The 19,677-nt window shown below is 41.4% G+C and overlaps 1 protein-coding gene across 5 annotated transcripts in view; it reads right to left on the reverse strand.

The window, feature by feature from the left end:
• Positions 1 to 19,677, reverse strand: part of SPDL1 (spindle apparatus coiled-coil protein 1) — a 430,051-nt gene that overhangs the window by 147,431 nt on the left and 262,943 nt on the right. For 4 of the 5 annotated variants that reach the window (XM_077266077.1, XM_077266080.1, XM_077266081.1 and 1 more), the window contains one exon: positions 8,084 to 8,224. In XM_077266077.1, coding sequence (XP_077122192.1) covers positions 8,084 to 8,224 — 141 coding nt within the window. The remainder of the gene's footprint in view (positions 1 to 8,083; positions 8,225 to 19,677) is intronic. The other variant, XM_077266079.1, reaches the window with a different exon arrangement.

A 19,677-nucleotide genomic window follows, 5' to 3' on the forward strand; every position in this document is an offset into this window, starting at 1 on the left:
AGCTGTTCAAATCAGCAGACATGTGCTGGAAAAGATGTCAGAGCCCGGAGCCCACATCAAAGAGGAAGACCAGACATGCGCTGTACGGGGTTAAAGGGAATCTGTTGGTAGGATTTTGCTATGTAATCTGCCATCAACAAAAGATAGGGACATAGAATGAGTTCACTTATGTATCATTTAGTTTATTATTCAGTTATGATAAAGTCACAGTTTTCTCTACTGGAGATTTTTATTATTATTATTATTATTATTATTATTTATTGTTGTAGCGCCATTTATTCCATGGTGCTTTACATGTGAGGAGGGGTATACATAATAAAAACAAGTACAATAATCTTAAACAATACAAGTCATAACTGGTACAGGAGGAGAGAGGACCCTGCCCGCGAAGGCTCACAATCTACAAGGGATGGGTGAGAATACAGTAGGCGAGGATAGAGCTGGTCATGCAGCGGTTTGGTCGATCGGTGGTTATTGCAGGTTGTAGGCTTGTTGGAAGAGGTGGATCTTCAGGCTCTTTTTGAAGGTTTTGATGGTAAGCGAGAGTCTGATGTGTTGTGGTAGAGGGTTCCAGAGTAGGGGTGATACGCGAGAGAAATCTTGTATACGATTGTGGGAAGAGGAGATAAGAGGGGAGTAGAGAAGGAGATCTTGTGAGGATCGGAGGTTGCGTGTAGGTAAGTACCGTGAGACGAGGTCACAGATGTATGGAGGAGACAGGTTGTGGATGGTTTTGTATGTCATCGTTAGGGTTTTGTACTGGAGTCTCTGGGCAATGGGGAGCTAATGAAGGGATTGACAGAGGGGAGAGGCCAGGGAATAGCGGGGGGACAGGTGGATTAGTCAGGCAGCAGAGTTTATAATAGATTGGAGGGGTGCGAGAGTGTTAGAGGGGAGGCCACGGAGCAGGAGGTTGCAGTAGTCAAGGTGAGAGATGATGAGGGAATGGACTAGGGTTTTTGCAGATTCTTTGTTGAGGAATGTACGGATTTGTGAAATATTTTTGAGTTCAAGTCGGCAGGAAGTGGAAAGGGCTTGGATATGTGGTTTGAAGGAGAGATCAGCGTCAAGGATTACCCCGAGATTGAGTGCAGCTCAGTTGTTGAGCTGGTTATAAAGCTCACCCACACAATTTTTTATTAATACTGTATAGGAACAGAGGTGCTAATCCATGTTGGACCAATACAAACAAGTACAAAACACTATGATAAAAACTGTTAAAACAATCTTTATTTTTACATAGCTAACATTCTGCAGCGATTTACAATTTGCATACATTATCATCACTGTCACCAATGGGGTTCACAATCTTAATTTCCTATCATGAATATACCTAATTTGGACGTATCCGTGTGTCTGTGCCCAATGAGTCATCCACAGTTGGGCGTAACCATGGATACCTAAGGAGAGGAGCTCTCCCTGGTGGTGAGTTAAGGCATAAGCCTTTTTTGAATGTTAGCCTGTGAGGCAACATTGCAAAGATGGATCCAATTGAGCGCGCTGCTACACATAGAGAAGCAAATCGGATACGGATGCGTAACCTGTGTCTCAATGAAACAGAAGATGAACGAAATTGTCTTAGAACTGCTGATGCAGCCCAACAGAGGGCGGCCAGAGCAAGAGAAACGAATGAAGTAACTGAATCACGTAGAGCATCTAATGCTGCACGACAACAAGCAACACGCAATGCACAAAGTTATACACACATTTCACAAAAAAGAGAACAAGACAGAATATGTGTCCAAAATGCAAGAGCCACTCTACGTCGGCAAGTTACATTTGCCGCTAGAGGACTTCTCAATCCAATAGATGTGACACGTATCGAAGAGCACTATGCAGGCGAACTGACATTTCGATGTCAGTTCTGCCAATCTAAAAATTTCAAAGACGAAATGGCGCAGGACAAAACATTCCCTTCCTTCTGCAAGAGAGGGTGCATCCAATTACGTCCCATTCGTATGGATGATCAATTAGTCAAGTTGGTGAAAGGAGAGCATCAGCATTCCAATAACTTTATGGCTAATATAAGGCAATACAATAGCTTGCTTGCTTTGGTATCAATGGGAGCACAAGTAGCGCCTCCTCCTAGGCATGGTCCATACTGTTTTCTAATTCATGGACAAATTTACCACAGAACTGCCACATTGCATCCCGCTGTGGGTAGTACTCCCAAGTTTGCCCAGATTTATATCTTGGACAGTGATGAAGCATTAAGAGCCTTTACAATGATGAGGGAATTTGAAACAGAGGAAGAGAGGATTGCTGAATTGCGATCCACCAGAAATATTGTCTATTATAAATGACTACATTGATGACCAGTGGCGCTACAATGCACCAAGGTGGCAATGAAGCAGCTATAATTTATCAAAATGCAATGAGTGAACCCCCATTTAATAGGGACATCAGAGTTCACCTCAAAAGTGAAAACCAAACTGTTCAAATCAGCTTTCTTCACAGAAAGTGTGATGCAAGGACATATCCACTTCTATTCCCTTATGGGGACAGTGGATGGACAATAAATTTGACAACTCCAATTGCCCTAAGTGTGCAACATCAAGGAATTGGTGACATTCATCTACCATCCATACCAGTGGCTCAAGATCGACAAGGAAAAAAAAAAAAAAAAATCACCCTGTTGCAGTACTATGCATACAGGCTTGCCATTCGTGACGAGTTCAATCCACTTTTAAATGCTAGGAAGTTGACCCAACAATTCATCATTGACAGTTACGTCAAAATTGAATCCGACAGGATCGAATATATAAAATAAAATCAAAAGGCATTACGCGTCGACAGTTATGCCAGCATTATGGATCACATCCATAATACTGCATTACACCAAGGGCTAAAAGCTGGGACACCAATAATTTTACCATCCACTTTCATTGGAAGCCCAAGAGCTATGCAGCAAAATTACCAAGACATGACAATTGTCCAAAAATTCAGAAAGCCAAATCTTTTTGTTACGATGACCTGCAACCCAAAGTGGAAAGAAATTACTGAAAACTTAGAACCATGGCAAAGGCCAGAGTTCAGACCATAATTGGTTGCACGAGTATTTAAAATCAAACTCCAAGCCGTGCCTAACGAGATTTTGAAAATACACATTTTTGGCCGTGTAGTTGCCTATGTGCATGTAATAGAATTTCAAAAGCGTGGACTATCACACGCTCACATATTCTTAATCATTGGAGAGGAAGATAAACCGAGGGACAAAGAAATAATTGACAAATTGGTTTCTGCTGAAATCCCAAATGAGACAGCAAATCCAAAACTGCATGAGGTAGTGATGAAGCACATGATTCATGGCCCATATGGCGAAGATCAACCTGGTGCTATTTGCATGACAGATGGCCAATGTGCAAAAAAATTCCCAAACGGATTTTTGAGATGCGAACTCGGCTTAAGGAAAATGGACACCGCGATCCCCATCTGCGCACTTGCGGAATCCCGCGGCTATTTTCCTGAAGCCCCGGGCAGCAGAGCGCTCCATCTGCGCACGCGCGGCCTCAGGAAGATGGCCGCCAGCGAAAAGGCAGAGAATAGCGCAGATCGCGCTCTTTTTCTTCAGCTGCGCAGTGCATTCCCCTGTTGGGCATGCAAAAACCACTACGCCACCAACGGAAAGATAAGCAAGATCTGGGGGAGAAGAAGCAATTTCACCACGCCCATTTGACCAGACCACCTTGATTGACAGGCAAAAACGGCGACTTTGGTAAGGTATTTTGGCAGCATAGGTGGGGAATCAGGATACACAAAATGCACTATTGTCCAGCACAGCTCAGGCCCTATTTAATGGTATTTTTATCTCATACTGAAAAAACGGGGTGACAGGTTCCCTTTAAGGACTGTCAATGGAGTTGTACATGACACGTATAAAAATTTATGTATTGATCATCTTTTGGAAGACTATTCTCAATGGGAAGACGGTATAACAGATGCAATCGCTTTCGAAATGCCCTACCAACATTGCAAATTATTTGCTATAATTTGTGTATATGGGGAACCAGCTAAACCGTTGGCATTATGGCAAAAATATAAAACCGAATTTATAGAGGATTACATCAGGCGGTAACCTCCAGAAATTGCTGAGCAACTGGTTCTTCGTGATACTAATGAAGTGCTCTTAAGCAATAAAAAGTCATGTGCTGATTACGGATTACCAACTCCAGTAAATGTTCCAGATGAAATACTGGACCAACTGAATTATATCCACTTCTATTCCCATATGGGGACAGTGGATGGACAATAAAATACACACATGCAGAATAAAGTCTTTAAATGAAATAATTTAACACACAGGTTTTCCATCTTTATTGCACTCAAACCAAGCGAAGCCCTCGTTCTTCCGGAACAAAAAAAATAAATAAATAAAAAAGCAACAATATCCCATACCTGTCCGCCGTACAGTCAAGTCCCACACTGCAATCCACCTCAAGGCTTTAAATAGTTTACAACCGGGAGCAGTGCTAATGCTACAGTACCGACTGTAAACCACTGTGTAATGAATAAAAAGCGCCTGCGCAGCCTACCCGCCTTAACAGTCATGAACTCATTAGCGTGGGAAAGTTTCTGATCATTTTCCAACTGTCAGTTCACCGCAGGTCACATATATGTGCGTCAATGACATATACCTACACTATGTGTATACATTTATTTTATCTATTCTAACCTGTCAGTGTGATTTTACTGTACACCACACTGAATTGCCGGCTTTTCAAGAGGACTCCGATGCATATTTTTCTCGCAAGTCACACTGATGGTCCGTGTGGTGTGCGAGTTTTTCACGCACTCATAGACTTTCATTGACGAGACTTTCACTCACACGTATAATACGACCAAGAAAAAAAAAAAAAACTGATGATGGGAGCTGCCCCATAGATTAACATTGGTCCGAGTGCTATGCAATTTTTTCTTGCATAACACTCATCCATATTTCTCTCTAGTGTGACTCCGGCCTGAGATAAAGCATTTCCCTGCCTACATGTAAAAAAATATTTTACCTTAAAGACAGAATTACTCATGATCACATGCTGTCCAGTCTGTATACTTTTTTTCTTCCACCCCTGCCCAGGAGCGGTGGTATGATCAGACCATGTCCCTGTACGATAAGACAACCAGTATACAGCAGGGGCACATGTATAAAATTATCTCAGCACAGGAACATATTATTTAAACACATCCAATTGTGGAAATTATTATTATTATTCCAAGATCTCTTGATTAAACAACTCCATTAACTATAGTGCTCTAAAAATCCTCTTCCCACCTCGATAGTCCTTCACAAATCCCTTCACTGGCTTTTAAAACCCGAACAAAACCAGTTTAATTTGAATAATGATTTGTAAGCCTTTCTATAATCGGTTTCCTCCAGACATCTCTAAACTAATCTCTGGATTCTTCCACATATGTGATTTCTGGTTTTCATAATGCTTCCTTCTATCGTCCGTCACCTTTAAGACTTCTTACAAGAATCCCCTATTCTCTGGAATTCAGTTCCTCTGCACGTTGGATTGTAGCTTCCAAATTTGGGACACACACACAACCTTAAGGCCATGTGCACACGTTAAGTATTTTTCGCGTTTTTTCGCTATAAAAACGCGATAAAAACGCTAAAAAAAACGCTTACATATGCCTCCTATTATTTTAAGTGTATTCCGCATTTTTTGTGCAAATGTAGCCTTTTTTTCCGCGAAAAAATCGCATTGCGGAAAAAAAAGCAACATGTTCATTAAAATGCGGAATTGCGGGGATTCCGCACACCTAGGGGTCCATTGATCTGCTTACTTCCCGCACGGGGCTGTGCACACCATGCGGGAAGTAAGCAGATTATGTGCGGTTGGTACCCAGGGTGGAGGAGAGGAGACTCTCCTCCACGCACTGGGCACCATATAATTGGTCAAAAAATAAGAATTAAAATAAACAGTCCTATACTCACCCTCGATGTCTTCCCGCCTCTCAGCTGCATGCTGTCGCTTCGGTTCCTGTAGCTGGTGTGCGGTGAAAGACCTTCCGATGACGTCAGTGTCCTGTGATTGGTCGTGAGCGGTCATGTGACCGCTCACGTGACCGTGACGTCACGGAAGGTCCTGTGCGCACACGCCAGCTATAGGAAGAGGAACGGACGCCGCTGAGGAGATGTCTGGGTGAGTATAAGCATTTTTTTATTTTTTTTATTATTTTTAAACATTCTATCTTTTACTATAGATGCTGCATAAGCTGCATCTATAGTAAAAAGTTGGTCACACTTGTCAAACGCTATGTTTGACAAGTGTGACCAACCTGTCAGTCAGTTTTCCAAGCGATGCTACAGATCGCTTGGAAAACTTTAGCATTCTGCAAGCTAAAAAAAACGCGAAAAAAACGGAAAAAAAACGCAAAAAAAAAAATGCGGATTTCTTGCAGAAAATTTCCGGTTTTCTTCAGGAAATTTCTGCAAGAAATCTGCAACATGTGCACATACCCTAAGGGTATGTGCACACGTCAGGATTTTGTCAGGATTTTTCATCAGGATTTGTAGCCAAAACCAGGAGTGGAACAATTAGAGGAAAAGTATAATAGAAACATATGCACCACTTCTGCATTTATCACCCACTCCTGGTTTTGGCTCCAAAACCTGATGGAAAATCCTGAGAAAATCCTGAGAAAATCCTGACGTGTGCACATACCCTAAGGGTATGTGCACACGTTGCGGATTTCTTGCAGAAATTTCCTGAAGAAAACCGGAAATTTTCTGCAAGAAATCCGCATATTTTTTTTGGCGTTTTTTTCGCGTTTTTTTAGCATTCTGCAAGCGTAATTAGCTTGCAGAATGCTAAAGTTTTCCAAGCGATCTGTAGCATCGCTTGGAAAACTGACTGACAGGTTGGTCACACTTGTCAAACATAGCGTTTGACAAGTGTGACCAACTTTTTACTATAGATGCAGCTTATGCAGCATCTATAGTAAAAGATAGAATGTTTAAAAATAATAAAAAAAATAAAAAAATGCTTATACTCACCCAGACGATCTCAGCGACGTCCGTTCCTCTTCCTATAGCTGGTCTGTGCGCACAGGACCTTCCGTGACGTCACGGTCGCGTGAGCGGTCACATGACCGCTCACGACCAATCACAGGACAGTGACGTCATCGGCAGGTCTTTCACCGCACACCAGCTACAGGAACCGAAGCGACAGCGTGCAGTGGAGGCGGGAAGACATCGGGTGAGTATAGGACTGTTTTTTATTTTAATTCTTATTTTTTGACCACTTATATGGTGCCCAGTGCGTGGAGGAGAGTCTCCTCTCCTCCACCCTGGGTACCAACCGCACATTATCTGCTTACTTCCCGCATCGTGGGCACAGCCCCGTGCGGGAAGTAAGCAGATCAATGGACCCCTAGGTGTGCGGAATCCCCTGCAATTCCGCATTTTAATGAACATGTTGCTTTTTTTTCCGCGATGCGATTTTTTCGCGGAAAAAAAGGCTACATTTGCACAAAAAATGCGGAATACACGTTTTTTTCGCGTTTTTATCACGTTTTTATAGCGAAAAAACGCGAAAAAAACGCGAAAAATACTTAACGTGTGCACATGGCCTAAAACTCATCAAAGCCTGTAATAACCCCATTGACATCTCAATATTAACGGAGTTACTGCACACCACAACCTATGTCCCCTCATCATTACCTTGAAGATTTTAAGTACACAAGGACAGGGTCACCTCTGTACCAGTCTCCCACGGTTCGACTTCATATTAGCATTTTGCATGTAAACCTTTTTCACATGTACAGAACCATAAAATCAATGGTGCTCTAAAAATGAATAGCCTGGATCAAACTGTACGCATGCATCTTGCACATTCTGAACCTCTATTTTCACTACGTATTGGGCATCACAGACTTTGCTTTGATCACACTTTTACTTTGCCTTCATTTAATTTTGCATCAGCATGCAATGTATTGTTGAAAAAGGCAACTGAGTGTTGCATCGCAAAAAAATGAGTTAAACTGTGAAAATTATCACAATGGCAACGAGAATTACCATAACAAGGGTGACCAGATTATTAATTTAACAAAAACAAAATAGCAATCTATTTTACCATACCTGACATGTTTCAAGTTGTCGCACCTTTACAAGCAGTTTCTCAACTTCAGTGTTCTTCTGTGCAACCATTGACTGTAGCCTCTCCAGTTGCTCTGGATCAATACGAGAACCTTTTAACTGCAACAGAGTTGCTATTTGAACCTAAAGATAGAAATGAACCAAAACACTGAAAAAATGTAACATATAGTTACTACTTAACACATGGTAAGAAATTTTATAGCCTTTACAAGTCTGTTACACTTCACTTGCCATAAAACATGTTGGAAACACGATGTAAGAACTGAAACAGTAAACAGAATTCAGTTCTAAACTTGAAACAATGCATACTATAGTTCAGCTCACTAACATATGATTTGATCATGAAGGATTTTAGTCATTAAAATAAAATAATTTACTAACTTTTGAGAAGAGATGGATAAGGGGTGAAACGACTAACTGGTAAAAGTACACAAATGGTTCATAATAATACGCACACAAGCAGATTCATGTAAATCCTCCTCAAAAGACAGAGGGGAACACACACACACAAAAGTTTCGATCTCCATGGGAGGAAAGCTTCTTTACAGTAAGAAATATTAATATATGTAATGGCCAACACCAAGAACTGCTCACATCAGGATCAGTTATTGGTGTAAAAAAAAAAATAGAGGCCTGGATTATTTTTTAACCCTTTAAAAGCAAGTACCACAGCATTGTTCTTTACTTCAGCACTTGAGTGACCTTACTAATCCATGTTCCATGTCCCTAGTAATATACTTACCAGTAGAGATGAGCAAATATTTCAATATTCGGTTCGGCTCACGATCGCCGAATTTGCAATATTCGCAATTTAATCGATTAAAAACGCTAGAACGCATGATGTTAAAAATATACATATTAACGTATTGGGGGCCTTTTAGGCCCCCATGCACACAATGTAGAACAACACACTTAAATAACTTTCACAAGTTTATTTCAAAATTGCTCAATAAAATATGAATAGTGGACAAAATTTTAATTAGAATTTTTCACAGAAAACACCAAAAAAATCTTTTTCCCAAATTTCACACAGACATGAAAACACACAAAAACGCATAGAAATCTATAGCAAACTAGCTGCAGCTACATTTTTATTCTAACTTTCTTTTCTATTATATTAGTCTTCCAAACAATTATGACATGTTATTTTTTCAGAAGTGTGTTCTTTGCAAACAGTTTCCTTACAAGTGGAACGATATCGCTCAGTTTTCCTCTCTATGTTTCTTGGACACATGAAACAACGCTTTTGTTTTCTTTCTCCTGGCTCTGGAATAATCTGAAACTGTACGCCACACCGTTTCATTGCTTCTTTAGTTTGCTTTGGCAAGCATTTCAAGTCGCTTCGCTCTATAATGTGAGGCATTACAAGTTCATGAGAAAGGTACTTCAAGAATATGCGTCTCCTGTCCTTCCTCTGTGCATGAAATTCCGGATTAGTTTCTGTATAAATAATTTATGAATTTAGGGCTGCTACATCAAGCATATTTGAAAATATACTACAGGCCATCGTTTTGTTTGCCTCTTACACGAATATTCTCCCACCATCTCATCCATTTTATTTACACCTCCTTTTGTTGTATTGTAATGCAGGATGATTTCTGGTTTCAATTTGTTGTCCATAATAATTGTCCATGGTAATGTTTCTACCTGAATTGAATATTGGAACAGCAAGAGTTTTGACTATTTCAGACCCCAGACAGCTCATTACTGTGTTCCGAAGGACCTGAGGTGATCATGGCCTTATCACTCCGTCCAAAAATCACATGACATCCTCACATGTTATTATCCACACCCTGGCCCCTCCACCAGCATTACTGAGTACAAATAAAGTAACTTGAGACACAAACACTACTGAGAACATGATAAAAATAGCGGGGGCCTAAAAGGCCCCCAATTCATACAGATGTAGTTTTCACCAAACAAGCATTGTTACACCATAATGCCTATGAAAAAAATTATATGAACAACTGGATATTATCATCAACGACATACTTGAGGAATACCTGGAGTTTCAAAATTCTAACTAAAGTAATTTTGCAGATAATAGCAAAAATGTAAGCATGGGGGCCTAAAAGGCCCCCAATATGCGTTCTAGGGTTAAAGGGGTTGTCCACTACTTTCAATTAACCCCCCAATGCATCCCCCCGGGGCCCCTAATGTATTTTCTAAATACCTTATGTTGCCGTTTTTGCCTATTAGCGGCGCTATGGCGGCGTTCGGACGGGGGGGGGGGGGGGGTCCATTGGTGTTTGTGTCTGTGTGCAGGCATCGTCCGATGGGACTACAAGTCCCTTCGGGCTCCGCCTGCTACAGTAACAGTGAGTGACACATTAGCCAATGATGGGACAGTAGTAGTGTTGAATGTAAAAAAAAACACATATAGAGTAAATACATACAACATACATTACAAACATACAACATACATACAACATATATTACACATGTACAGTACATACAACATAGACATACAACATACATAAAACATACATTACACATACAGTACATACAACATATAGACGTACAACATACATCACACACAAACAAAACATGCAACATACACCATGTGACATGCACCATGCGACATACGACGTGCGCCATGCACCATGACACATGCACCATGCGACATGCCACATACAGTACATACATACAACATACAAACAGACATACAGTACATATAACAGAGTACATACTCACCATCACTTGTCACCTTGGTCCCGTAAAAAATATTAAAATAATAAACAAACGCTATACTCCCTGATCGGCAGAAATCCAATTAAACGAGAGTCCCTTGACGATCTCCCGTGGAGAACAGCAGCATCAGCTGAAACGACGGCTCTCCAGGGACTCCAGAAATACAAAGATGGAGGGTATCCTTCCACAGTGTATTCCCCACAAAGTAGTCCTATGTCCCTGTGAGAAAATAGTCCCTAGTCTCACTTCTGGCACTGCTGTGTGGGAAAATTCTCACACAGCTTTGCCATAAAGTGAGACCCTGAACTGAGGTAACCTCAGTGATGCACTACAGGAGCCATTGTCTCCTGTCAGTGTGTCACTGTAGGTCCTATAGAGCAGTGATTTTCAACCAGTGTTCCGCGGCACACTAGTGTGCCGCGACACATGGTCGGGTGTGCCACGGGGAAAGTTCCCCAAACTATGGTGCCCCCTTTGTTTTGTTCCCCGGCAATGCGCAGCGATGCGCAGTCACGGAATAACACATGCACGAGCTTTGAACGCTCGCACGACTTAATGACGTCACCGAGGCCGGCGCGTCATCCTGAGAGTGGAGAGACTCTTGCATTTGCCCGCCGCCAAGGTAATGCGCGCCAATAATGCTGTGTATAATCATTAAGTCAGCAACAGCTCATTAACCCCTTCCCGACCTTTCACGCCACGTAGGCGTCATGAAAATCGGTGCCAATCCGACCCATGACGCCTATGTGGCGTCATGGAATGATCGTGTCCCTGCAGATCGGGTGAAAGGGTTAACTCCAATTTCACCCGATCTGCAGGGACAGGGGGAGTGGTACTTCACCCAAGGGGGGGTGGCTTCACCCCCTTGTGGCTACGATCGCTCTGATTGGCTGTTGAAAGTGAAACTGCCTATCAGAGCGATTTGTAATATTTCACCTAAAAAAACTGGTGAAATATTACAATCCAGCCATGGCCGATGCTGCAATATCATCGGCCATGGCTGGAAACACTTATGTACCCCCCACCACCACCGATCTTCTCTCCGGTCCTCCGTCCGGTGCTCCGCTCCCCTCAGTCGTCCTGTCCGCCCCTCCGTCGTCCTGTCCGCTCCCCCGTCCTTCTGCCCGCTCCCCCCGTGCTCCGATGCCACACCCCGTCCTCCGATCCACCCCCCATGCTCAGATCCCCCCCTCATACTTACCGAGCCTCCCGGTGTCCGTCCGTCTTCTCCATGGGCGCCGCCATCTTCCAAAATGGCGGGCGCATGCGCAGTGCGCCCGCCGAATCTGCCGGCTGGCAGATTCGTTCCAGGTATATTTTGATCACTGAGATATAACCTATCACAGTGATCCAAATAAAAAAAATAATAAATGACCCCCCTCCCCCCCCCCTTATCACCCCCATAGGTAGGGACAATAATAAAAAAAAAGAAAATATATTTTTTTCTTTTTCCACTAGGGTTAGGGTTAGGGGTAGGGTTAGGGTTAGGGCATGTGCACAAAAAAAAAACTAAAAACAGGGAGAGACTGAGAACTGTTGAGGAAGAGCCTTGTGTGTGTCTTTCCACCATTCCTGCCAGGATATCCCTTTTGTGTTTATCGAAACAGGCCCAGGTTTCACACTGAGTGAGTAGAAATACATTTAGAATCTATATTATTAACTTTATGTAGAATATGTACTGTTTTAGTGTCATTTTGTGCCATTTTGGTTGGTGGTGTGCCCCGGGATTTTTTTAAGTATAATAAGTGTGCCGCGGCTCAAAAAAGGTTGAAAATCACTGCTATAGAGCACTGACATCACCCGATGTCACTGCTATATAGGGGAGATCGTCGTGGCACACTCGTTATTAATTGGACTACGGCGGAAAGTGAGTATACGGTTTATTTTTTTTTTAATTTTTAGCAGGTGATAGAGTATGATAAGTATGGTTAAATTAAGAATATTAAAATACTTTTTTCTGGCTGTGTCTATTTTTTTTTAACCCTTTCACTACTATAGGATTAATAAAGGATAGGCGTCAGGCCTCTCCATTATTAACCGGGCTTAATGTCACCTTACAATAGCAAGAGGACATTAACCTCTTATTACCCCATATCTCACCTCTATTCGGGAGTGGGAAGAGAGGGGCCAAGTGCTGGAATTGGCGCACCTGACAGATGTGCCATTTCTGGGCAGCTGCGGGCTGGTATTTGTATCGGGGGGGGGGGGGGATGGGGCCAATATCCATGGCCCCTCTCTAGGCTATGAATATCATCCTGCAGCTGTCTGCGTAGCTTTTCTGGCTATAAAATATAGGGGGACCCCACGTCATTTTTGAGGGGGTCCCCTTATTTTAATAGCCAGTAAAGGCTACGCTGATAGCTGTGGGCTGATATTCATAGCCTGGGAGGGGGCCATGGGTATTACCCCCTTCCCAGGCTACAAATATTGGCCCCCGGCTGTCGGCTTTCCCCCTCTGGCGCAGAAAATTGCGAGGGAGCCCACGCCACTTTTTTTTTTTTAACTGAAACATATTGTTCATTAACCCCTTTCTGCCAGTTGACGGAATAGTACGTCAGCTGGCAGTATCCCCCGCTTTGAGGTGGGCTTCGGCGGTGAGCCCACTTCAAAGCCGCAACATGTCAGCTGTTTTTAATGAAAAAAAAAAAAAGTTACATGATCGCTAAACGGCGAAGCGAGGAAAAAAAATCAAAAGCCAAAATTATGTATTTTTGGTTGCCGCGACATTGCATTAAAATGCAATAACGGGCGATCAAAAGAACGTATCTGTACAAAAGTGGTATCATTAAAAACGTCAGCTTGGCACGCAAAAAATTAGCCCTCACGCAACCCGATATCTCAGAAAATATAGACGCTTCGGGTATCGGAAAATGGCGCAATAATTTTATTTTACTTTTTTTTAAACAAAGTTTGGAATTTATTTTCACCACTTAGATACAAAAGAACCTAGACATGCTTGGTGTCTATGAACTCGTAATGACCTGGAGAATAATAATGGCAGGTCAGTTTTTGGCTGTGTGCACATGTTGCAGAATTGGGCGCAGAATTTTCTGCACAAAATCTTTATCTCCTTGCAGAAAACACAGCTGAGTTTTTGAAGCCTTTTTGCGCATATTTTTCATGGTTTTGATGCGGTTTTTGCACGGTTTTGATGCTTTTTTTAATGCTATTTTTGGTGCATTTTTGATGCAGTTCTTGGTGCGTTTTTGATGCAGTTCTTGGTGCGTTTTTGATGCAGTTCTTGGTGCGTTTTTGATGCAATTTTGGTACGGTTTTGATGCAATTTTGGTGCGGTTTTGATGCAATTTTGGTGTGGTTTTGATGCAGTTTTTGGTGCGGTTTTGATTCAGTGTTCTTGGTGCAGTTTTGATGCGTTTTTGGTGCAGTTTTGGGTGCATTTTTTGCTCGGTTTCAATGCATTTTTTAATTTGTTTTTGGTGCAGTTTTTGGTGGTTTTAATGCGTTTTGCTTTGTTTCTATGCATTTTTTGATTAGTTTTTGGCGTGGTTTTTGCTCGTTTTTGATGCAGTTTTTGGTGCGGTTTTGAGGCAGTTTTTGGTGCGTTTTTGCGCGGTTTCGATGCATTTTTTTATTCGTTTTTGGTGCGGTTTTTAGGCGTTTTTGTATGTGTTTTTGAAAGCTAAATAAAGATGCATTATTGAACAAAAAAAAGATTTGTGATGTCATTATTGTCCAACCTTCTCTTTTACATTTGTCCAACCCACACTCCATTACACAGTTAGACAGATAGATGATAGATGAAATGGATAGACAGATCTACATATAGATAGATGTATAGATGCATACATTTATCTATTCATATAACTATCTATAGATATACCTAGATAGATATATCTATTGATAGATGTATGGATAGTGTAGGGTGCGTGTCCACTGTCCGGATTACATCCGAATTAGCTGCAGATTGAATGCTGCATACTTGTAGTCCCATCGGATGATGCCTGCACACACACACCCCAAAAGACCCCCCGCACACACCCGAACAGTCCCGCACACATCCGAACAGCCTGCAGACCCCGCACACACATACACGCACACAGTCACCGCCTACACTCTGCCCACACGCTTCCCTCCTCCCGAACTGCAGCGTTTCTCGGACCCACATCCGCAGCAAAACTGCAGATCTTTTTTACATCTGCGGTCTTGCTGTGGATGTGCCCGACTCAATGCAAGTCTAAGGGTGCAGAAACGCTGCAGTTCGGAACAAAAGAAGTGACATGCTGCAGAAAAAAAAAAGTTGTGTTTTGGTGCGGCTTTTTCCGCAGCATGTGCACAACAAGTCTGCGGCTCCCATAGACTTACATTGGTTGTGCACTACACTGCGGATTTGATGCAATTCTGTGCGGCAAAAAACGCTGCGGATCTGGAATCAAATCCGCAACGTGTGCACACAGCTTTAGCATTTAGTGAACCTAGCAAAAAAGCCAAGCAAAAAACAAGTGTGGGATTTCACTTTTTTGCAATTTCATCGCACTTTGAATTTTTTTCACATTTTCTGTTACACGACATGGTAAAACCAATGGTGTCGTTCAAAAGTAGAACTTGTCCCGCAAAAGACAAGCCCTTACATGGCCATATTGACAGAAAAATTATGGCTCTGGAAAGAAGGGGAGCGATAAACAAATAAAGCTCCAGGGGTTAAGGGGTTTAGAAACATGGATAAGGACATATCTATGGAAATAGATATATCTGTATGTATCTATCTATCCATCCCATATTTATCTATCTACCTATCTATCTGTGTGTTATGGAGTGTGGGTTGGACAAATGTAAAAGAGGAGATTGGACAGAAATGACATCACAAATCTTTTTTAAGATAGAGGAGGGAGAGGAGGGAGGGGTTTGGGTGTGTTTTGGAGTGGGTGTGGTAGGTTCGGGCTTAGAGGCCAGTGCAATGCATCATGGAACTTGTAGTATAAGAGCACAATAAGTCAGGAGAAAGGAAGTTGTCGATTAACCCCAAGAGAGCTGGATCCAGCAATGAAGATGTGCTGCTACAGTATGATAAAAGGTAATATTGCTAAAATAAACACAGTGGATGTTTTCAGTGGCACATAATAGCAAGATTTATGAAAAAAAAAAAAGTTATTGTAGTGGACAACTTCTTTAAATCGCCGAATCAGCCAGGCAAAACTCAACTGGGGGCTCCAACCCTCAGCTGTCAGCTTCACCAAGGTTGGTTGTCAAGAACAGAGGAGCCCCCACGCAGTATTTTTAAATTATTTAAATAGTTAAACTTTGTAGGCCCCCCATTTTTGACAACCAGCCTTGCTAAAGCAGACAGCTGGGAGCTGGTATTTTCAGGCTGGTACGAGGCCATGGATATTGGCTCCCCCAGCCTAAATATAGCAGCCCAGAAAAGGCACATCTATTAGGTGCACCAATTCTGGCACTTTGCCAGGCTCTTCCCACTTGCCATGTAGATGTGGCAAGTGGGGTTCATATTTGTAGATTTGATGTCACTGACGCTGTGCTCGCAGCGCTTCAGTCATCAGTGGTTCTCAGCTTGGACGGTCGCATCTTGGCACCGTCCAGGTTGAAAACTATTAATCCCCCAGACATGGATTATGGTGTGGGACAGAACGACAGACAGGTATGGTATATCGTTTTTTTATTTTTGTTTTAATACAGGAGAACGAGGGTTTCAGTGGAATAGGAGTTAGGTGAGTATAACTGTTGGTTATTTTTAAATAAAAAGGAAAACTGTTTAGTTTAATTTCTAATAAAGGACTTTATTCTGGCTGTGTCTTTATTTACCATTTAACTATAGGATTAGTAATGGATACGTGTCTTATAGATACCTCTCCATTACTAAGCAGTGGCTTGATGTCACCTGACAATACAAAGGAGACATCAACCCCAAAACTTGGACCCCACTTGCCACCACTACAAAGCAAGTGGTAAGAGCCGGACAAGGTGCCAGTGTTGGCGCATCTAATAGATGTGCCATTTTTGGGTGGCTGCAGACGGCTATTTTTAGGTTGGGGTGGAGGGGGGGGGGCAATATCCATGGCCCCTTACTAGCCTGAGAATACCAGCCCCCAGCTGTCTGCTTTAGCAAGGCTGGTTGTCAAAAATGGGGTGGAACTTCATGCCATTTTTTTAAATGATTTAAATAATTTTAAAATATGGAGTGTGGACCCCTCTATTCTTGTTAACCAGCCATGCTGAAGCTGACAGTTGAGGGTTGCAGCCCCCAGCTGTGAGTTTTGTCTGGCTGGTTATCAAAAATACAGGGGAACCCATGCAGGATTTTTTTAAATTATTTATTTACAGCGCAGGAGCAACTGACGAAGGCTGGCGTCACACTACAGTAGAATGAGGGCGAGTGCTATGCGAGAAAAACATCGCATAGCACTCAGCCCAGTGTTAATCTATGGACTCATACTCACTTGCAAGAAAAACGGACGAGTGTAATCCGATAAAATCCGATAGCACTCTGACCAAAGTTATTCAATGGGTTACATCTCATATGCAAATTCTTTCACAACTGAAATTGGACTGAGAAAAAAAAAAATGGCATGCAATTTGCTGCATATCTCAGATGAGACTCAATGTAAGTCAATGGATGTGAGAAAAAAAAAAGTTAAACATTACTCGGACCATGCAAAAAACCGTAGAAAGAAAAAAAGTCAATCGCACAATCAGCACCGCTCACCTGTGTTCCCACCTCCACATAGCAGCTAAAGTCGTGGTACCACAACTTATGGGGTGCTCGTGAAAAAAGCAAAACAGTCCTTGTAAATGTATAAAAATTGGAGAAACGAGCACTCACCATAAGTACAAACGAAATCTGTCTTTATTGTGGCTTCATGCGTAAAAACAGCAAGGCAGTACAGAGAGAACCTTCGGTTCCTAACAGACGACGATCGTTTCGCTCATCTGAGCTTCAACGGGTCTACAGGTGACGCCTAGAGGGTAGGTATATGTAGTGTTTCCGTGTGCAAAATTCACCTGCCTCTATTGACGTCACCCGATTAAAGAAACCTATTTGCTTTAAAACATACTTTAAAACCAGAAAAACAAACAAAGTGGAATGAAGATGGAACAAAATACATTAGAAAAATGCACTATAAATACGCCTATACGACAACTACAATTATAATTACAAGAACACTGATAGGTCTAAGCGATCATTCAAACCAAGCGGACCTGTTGCGTTTAACCTCAAAATCCACCTCTCCTCTCTCCTTAATAGTAATTTATGTAGATTCCCCCCCCCCCGTTCTGGCAATTTGACCAGTTCTAGGCCTGTGAACCGTAAACAAGTAGCATCACCTTCATGCTGGGTGCGTATATGATTAATTAATTTTGGGACTCCCTTTCCTGTGCTAATGGATTTGAAGTGTTCCCTGAATCTAACAAATAATGGACGTATAGTTTTACCTATATAAAAGAAGCCGCACGGGCATAATAAGACATATACAATGAACTTAGTTCTGCACGAAATTAGATCTTTTACTCTGTGTTGAACTGGACCTATTTGAATTGATTTGCCTGTCAAATGGAAGGGGCAGAAATTACAATGTCCACACTTCACATTGCCTAGTGGCATACCAGACGATAACCAAGTGGTTGACTGTGATGACCTAACACTGTTCTGGACAAGTATATCTCTTAAGTTTCTACTGCGGCGACAAGCAACCAATGGTCCCCGGCTTACCGGTCCGGCTAAACTAGAATCTTTTTCCAATATGTGCCAATTGCGTCTTATTGCTGTTCTAATACTATGGTCCATAGGACCAAACATGAAACTAAAAACAAATCTTTTGCCCGTTGATGCATTGTTAGTAGATATTTTATTAACGGTCGCTGTGCTAGCTTTTTTTAGTGCTGTATCCAATAATTCTGGGGGGTACCCTCTATTCCTGAATCTAGTGTACAACTCCTGAGATTGACAAAAGAAGCCTTTTTTCTCACTATTTAATCTCAGAACTCTGAGAAATTGACTATACGGCAAAGATCTTTTAACATAGTCTGGATGGGCACTTTGATAATGCAGGATGGAATTTGTCGCTGTAGGTTTGCGAAACACCTCAGTTTGTAAAGAGCCTTCCTCTATCCAAATCCTGACATCTAAAAACTCAAGCTGTGACCCCCCAAAAGTCGAAGTAAATTTCATATTCATATCATTCATGGTGTCTAAATAATGGACAAAGGACTGGAAATCTGATGCTGTACCATCCCACACTATAAATACGTCATCAACGTATCTCGTGTAAAGTTTTAAATGCTTTAAAAAGGGATTCCTGATGTTATAGACAAATCTTTCTTCGAAAACAGCTAGGTACAGATGGTTACTCGGACCATGTGAGTGCTGTCTGATTTTTACACACTGGTGTCCTATGAAAAGCCTAGAATAGATCGAATAGATAAACACACATAGAATACACATATATATTTATATATATGTATATATATATATATATATATATATATATATATATATATATATATATATATATATATATATATATATATATATATATATATATATATATATATATATATATATATGTATATATATATATATATATATATATATATATATATATATATATATATATATATATATATATATATATATATATATATATATATATATATATATATATATATATACACACACACACACACACACATACATATATAGTGGCCCACACATACATATATTATATAGATATATATCTCATACATAATAGAAGAAGAAAAGTTGGCAGTTCATCTGCGGTGTTCTGTTAAATCACTGCAGGAGCCGACAGGATAGAAAAGATGGATTACATACAGTAAATACAAATAGAGTAGGTAGTGTGACGAATACAACTAGTGCAGTGTGTGCATAATATTGTACATGTATTTAATTA

This window comes from Ranitomeya variabilis, chromosome 5 (assembly GCF_051348905.1).
Source record: "Ranitomeya variabilis isolate aRanVar5 chromosome 5, aRanVar5.hap1, whole genome shotgun sequence".
NCBI lineage: Eukaryota > Metazoa > Chordata > Amphibia > Anura > Dendrobatidae > Ranitomeya > Ranitomeya variabilis.